The sequence below is a fragment of the Limulus polyphemus genome, unplaced genomic scaffold (assembly GCF_000517525.1).
Source record: "Limulus polyphemus unplaced genomic scaffold, Limulus_polyphemus-2.1.2 Scaffold6156, whole genome shotgun sequence".
NCBI classification, from domain to species: Eukaryota; Metazoa; Arthropoda; class Merostomata; order Xiphosura; family Limulidae; genus Limulus; species Limulus polyphemus.
The window spans coordinates 29-6198 of record NW_013671766.1 but is presented as its reverse complement, the minus strand read 5'-3'; the positions used below and the strand labels follow the sequence as shown (position 1 = coordinate 6198).

Below are 6170 nucleotides of genomic sequence, written 5' to 3'. Positions count from 1 at the left end.
TCAAGGCTTCTAGGTTCTTTCCTCATTTGGCACGGTGTCTGACCTGTCGACAACAGCACCATAGCAGCACAGCTTCAACAACAAAACCCAAGTCAATATACAGGTTTTTTTTTTATATACCCTATTTTTATTTTTCCTTTCTTTTTTCTCCTTTTCCTTCCCAGTATTTGCCCATTTCCCCTTTTTTTCTCTCATTTTCCATGACCCAACATTCTTCCCAATTTTTAAAAATCTAACGTTGTTCTTCCCGAATTTTAAAAAATTTTAAATTATTCCTGTTCCTTTGAGACACTTATTCAACTATGTAATAACCCTAGATAAACAAACAAACCAATTTCAGCCTAATAGGATTACTTACCAAATAATGTCTCAACAAATGAACTAATCTTAGCCTAATAGTGGCAAAACATGAATTATCATGTCATATAATAATTCTGAACAAAGTAACCTTAGCCAAATACTGGCTCAGCCTGAATTATCCGCACATGTAATAATTCTAGAGAAATAAGCTAAGCCTAATACTGGCTTGAATTATCCTGTCACGTTTGAATGTACAAATTAATATCAATGCCTTTATTATATTTCGTTGACTTATATATATATATATATATATATATATACGTCTGTTGTAATAAAAAGTATCGGACTAATACAGTAATAATGAATATTATGGTTTAATTAGATGTATGTTCACGTGTAAGAAAAAAAAAGAGGTTTCTTGAGGTGTAAACAGCTAGTGAAATTGCATCAGTTTTTATTTAACAAATATGTGTGATGGCGCTTCAGTTGAAATCAGAGGAGCTTCGCGCTCGTATTAGGCTTCACTTTGAAACATCAACTGGACCGGAAATGGAATACTTAAACAAATTATGTGAAACAAGAAGAGAACAATCTAAGTTTTTAAGTATATAGTACTTATTTTTTCTGCTTCAGTTGTTCATTAGACATGGTTCCTAGAGGAGTTTTAACGCTTTTATATTTATATATATATATAAATTTGTTAACATAATTTCCAGACACTTTATAGTTGTCAATATGTTAGTACTGTTCGTAGAGGTTTCCATAGCTTATGGCGAAAGAGATTATGTAGTTCTTTTTTTATTAGCACCTTAGTTACTACATTAACCGTGAGCATTGAATTCAAAACTGAAACAGCGACTTTCCTTAATGATTTATACACAAAATCTATTCAGAGGGTCATTCGCTACCGATTCTCCTCCAATGACTCTTTGAAGACGTTCTTGTGCCAATTAATTTGTTATTTACTCATTTTCCCGAAAGGGGCTGAAGGCCGTTGAAGGGGTCACCTGTTTTAACCATTCGCACCATGATACAGCAGTGTTCTCTGTCAATCAGTCAGTAGACACTAAAATGACGTCACATAAGGGATCCTTAATGTTGCAATTTGTACTGTCATGACATCAGTCAAACGTTTGCTTACCATGAATCATGAGAAGAATTATGTATTCTGTAGGATACAACGTAGCAGGGCATATGAACTTCAAAAACAAGAAATGTATAAATATTTGTTACTTTTAATTTCCGATACGGTACATTAGCTCCTCTCACACAAATAGCTATTCTTGTTCAGTACTGTCCTTTATATGCAAAAAAAAAAATATTTGCATGTCACAAGTCTTAAGTTATCATGTGTCTTGCAATCAACGGGTTCAACTGCGTCTTGCATGTAAATCATCATGTGACAACCATCCACCACTAAGAGTGTGACACACTCTCCTGACGCATGTGACTCCCTCTATTCAATTCTACCGAACTATCACTTTTCATTTGGCAGGACATCTTCGAATCTGTTGGTTGTGTTAAAAGTTTAAATCAGGAATCTACGAGTGTGCAGGGCCTCCTCGATACTGGATATAGCAGATATTGTGTAGTTGACATGTTATACGCCAGTGTTTTCCAAAAACAGCAGAAATAATTGGCGACGACTTTAACCTAACAAAACTATTACTTTGTTCTCGCATTTACTCACTCCTTACAAGCATGTTTATTTAAAAAAACAACAATTAAAAACGGGTAAAAAATGCTGATTTTACTGTTATCACTTGCGAAAATTATATTAATATGAAGGGGGTGGCGTAATGGAAACTTTGCACAGTCGTTATTTAAAGTTTGGAAAACACTGTTATAAGTTGTTTTTTACTTTCACTCAGTCATTCCTGAAAGAAACACTTATCTTGTTTTAACTTTACAGGGCCCAATTAACAGTCACCATTTTATTGATTAAACACCTTATAACACAACTCCATTTACATATATATATAGAATAATACGAATAAATCCATTTTATTACATTATTAGTAACGATCAAGACACTTTACAGTGACATAAATACCAGAAGTGCACTTACACGCTACCTTCAAGATGAGGCTGAAATTCACCCACCAAAGTATATACTTGCACGTGCTTTATGAAGAATTTCGTTAAAAATAATGTTAAAACTAACGGTTGACAACCACGCTGCATTATTAAAACTAAAGCAATACAATGACTACGTTTTCTGTGTCACCAAGAAATTCTACAGAACTTTTTCCACAACAGTCGGTAGAAAAAATCCGCACATGGTTCAAATATTAATATTTGCTTTCATTTTGATTAGACGCTGCAACAAATTTATGTGGATTCATGTCTTCGACCACGTAAAACTAGGCTCTGCGGAACATTCCAGAATAATAATAACTCGAAACTTTACACTCGCTTTAGCGTACTATCTTTCACTAAAGGTTAACGCCAGGATGAAATAGTTTATAGCAAAGCAGGGATCGTTTATATATATATATACGGAATAATAATTAAAACTTTACAGAAATTTCAATAACTTATACTTTGGCTGTTATCAGGTACGAAATAATATATATATACGCGAAGCTTTCTGTTAAATTTCAAAACTTCGCATCTATGCGCCATGATCAATATTACATTACTACCTATATGAATATATGGAGATTCATGGGTGGTGGAACATGTTTCAATTTGGGGGGGGGGGCACCTTATTTGTTATGTTAACCTTGACCGAAACGTTAACAGCGAATGTTCGTAATAGTTATTTGTAAGTCTCTATTTCCCCATTCAATGGGGCACTTCGATACCGAGTAAACATTGGTGGCACGTGTCCCCAGTGTTTCTCTTCGGTTCCGCCCCCTATTGGGAGCAGTTCCTATAGTATCGATATTCTCGTGTACTGTAACTCCGAAATGTGGTGAATATGGCTGCCAAGATTATTAGATCCTTTATAAAGTCACGTGCTACTTAAAATAAACTTGTAATTATTTTCCATCGCAATAGTTACGTGAGCGTGAATACATTACTCGTGTGTCAGCACAGTTTAAGCAAAAAACCACGTTAAACAGCATCAATTAATCATTGCACCTCTGCGGATTACTTGTGCATTTTTCACTCTATTTTCAAATGTCAAAACTCTGAACTGACGTTTTTCAACTCGTCCTTTTTTTTTTCCAGCTATTGGTGCAATACATAGATGGCGTTACTTGTCGCTCTCCTTAGTAAACAGAACACATGACCGATTTTCCCAGAGACTGTCAGCAAGTTTCTTCCTGAACTTCTCGATGTTGTAATCCTTGTTGTATTTACGATGCGAACATGGTTTCAATCTCAACTTCTGGATGCATGTAAAGAAAGCCTGGAAAGATCGATTAAAACTTGAATTTTTTAACAATAATAAAACACATAATATCTAAAGTTAATGCACCACCAAACTTGTCGTCGTCATGAAATATGTTCTTTTTTTAATATTTTTAGTACCTCACAATAACTTCTGTTAAGAATATGACAAATTCGGTAATATTTGAGAAACCATGAATGTAGAATTTATTTAGTTCAAGTATTGACTAACAGTTGACAGCACTGAGGCGTGTCAATGCCTTAATGATATCGACATTGAACAAGAACCCTTTTTCAATTGACCTCTTAATGTGAAAAATAACTTGTATTTAAAAACCAAATTACTTGTGTTGAAATAAAAAGCGGTCCACTTTCCAATTCGTGGATGTGCGTTAACAACTTATAATAGGTAGAAAGAACAAAATGATTATTTGTTACAGATGTAATGTACAAATATATGCATATCGTGTCTCGTGAGCATTTTTCATAATTATCGTTAAGTTACGGATTAAGCCCTAATTAAACAGTGTATGACGTAGTCAAACACGGAGAATAATTTAACCCATAAATCTAAATGTTTCTACTATCGAAATATTTGACAAAAGTACCTGTCTAAGGGCACATTTGGCTTGATAGGATTGTTCTCCTGTAAGGTAACGAGTCAACTTGGAGACCTTCAAAAAGATTTTACCACATCTATAGAGGGCAAACTTGTGGCATTCTATATATTCAGAAAGAGAGTACAAGTTGACAAACTTCAAACACACACACATAAACAAAATTACTAATTCTGTAATATATTTGATTGTTTTGGGATTATTGTTTTAAAACAGCAATAATAAAATAAAACTCAATCTTTCTATGTCCGGATTCATAGAATAACTTTAAATTTTTTTGTTACAATAATGAGAATTATGTTACTCTACATATTAACGTTAACAAAAACAAAAATAGTTTGTTTGTTGTTTTCCGGATGTCAATATTTTAATACATTGGATCCAATTTATACATTTTGATACCACAATCTCCAAAATAATATTTACAAACTGAGTGACTACAACGAAGAATTGACAAGGATCAGCCAAAAGTTCTATTTATTTTTAATATCAATGTGACGCATGGTGGTAAAGATGAGAAATTTCAATTTAAAACACAGGAATTAAGCCTTTTTTTTTTTCTCGTTATCATTCTCCGAATCTCCAATCTTGCCAAAAGTTAATTAAATGCTATTTATTTTTAATATCAATGTGACGCATGGTGGTAAGTATGAGAAACTTCAATTTAAAACACAGCAGTTAAGCCTTTTTTTTTTTTCATTATCATTCTTCGAATCTCCGAGCTTGCCAAAAGTTAATTAAATGCTATTCATTTTTAATATCAATGTGGCGCATGGCGGTAAAGATGATAAACTCGAATTTAAAACATATTTAAGCCCTCTTTTTTTTTTTTGTTATCATTCTCCGATCTTTTCTTACAACATCCATCGACAAGTACGTCAAATTAGTTAATACAGAATTATCACCCTTTGAAATCAGTTGTTTTATCTGGAACTATTTATCATCTCTTCTATCTTACAGTTTAACATTGATCTTCGTTCTTTCTGCGGAGGACTTTTTAATTTTATCACTCTCTTTTTCTTTTTTTACAATCTTAACCGAAGTTTGCTCTACTGAGGCTTCTTTTGTTCTATCTTACGTTTTTGTTAGTCGTACATTGAAATTTTACGTTTCTATAGAGGGCCCTTTATGAGTTTTTCTGTCTTCAATTTAGTCCTCTGTCAATTATAGGTTTAATACCTGTCCTCAAGTCTAAGAATTAGTCAACTTACCTTGTAGTTGTTTGTCAGTTGTTGATTTAGAATCTAATAACGATTCATCTACCTTGTAGTTGTCTGTCAGTTGTTGATTTAGAATCTAATAACGATTCATCTCACCTTGTAGTTGTTTATCAGTTGTTGATTTAGAATCTAATAACGATTCAACTTACCTTGTAGTTGTCTGTCAGTTGTTGATTTAGAATCTAATAACGATTCATCTTACCTTGTAGTTGTTTCTTTTTGTCAGGACTGTGTATGACGTTAATGTCTGTCAGTTGTTGATTTAGAATCTAATAATGATTCATCTTACCTTGTAGTTGTTTCTTTTTGTCAGGACTGTGTATGACGTTAATATCTGTCTCATGTTTATGGTCCATATGGAAATCTTTTTGTCTGGAAGAAAGAGAAAATATTTTGATAAATTGTTAATGTTTTGCAACTCTACAACGTTTTTATAATGTTACTATGATTACTATATACTATGTTATAATATTCAATAACATATGATCATTGTTTCACTATATTTAAAACGTCCTAGTTTTTATAATGTTACTATTCAATAACATATGATCATTGTTTCACTATATTTGTTTTTTTCACTTCTGAAGTGAGAAGAAGAAGAATCTTGAATTCCACAATATATTAAAATCAATGGAAAGATATGTCTAGGCATTATAAACTCAGAACTAGGATGTTAGGATATGTCTATAATTAT

At 32.7% G+C, this 6170-nt stretch overlaps 1 protein-coding gene across 1 annotated transcript; it reads right to left on the bottom strand.

Annotated features, from left to right (window-relative positions):
* Positions 1 to 2219: 2219 nt before the first annotated feature.
* On the bottom strand, positions 2220 to 5848 carry LOC106473415 (the record flags this gene model as incomplete). The annotated part of the gene is made up of 3 exons (XM_013934094.2): positions 2220 to 3658; positions 4248 to 4360; positions 5766 to 5848. Coding segments are annotated over 3 exons (352 nt in total), but the record flags the coding sequence as incomplete, so codon positions are not given.
* Between the last annotated feature and the right edge of the window lie 322 nt (positions 5849 to 6170).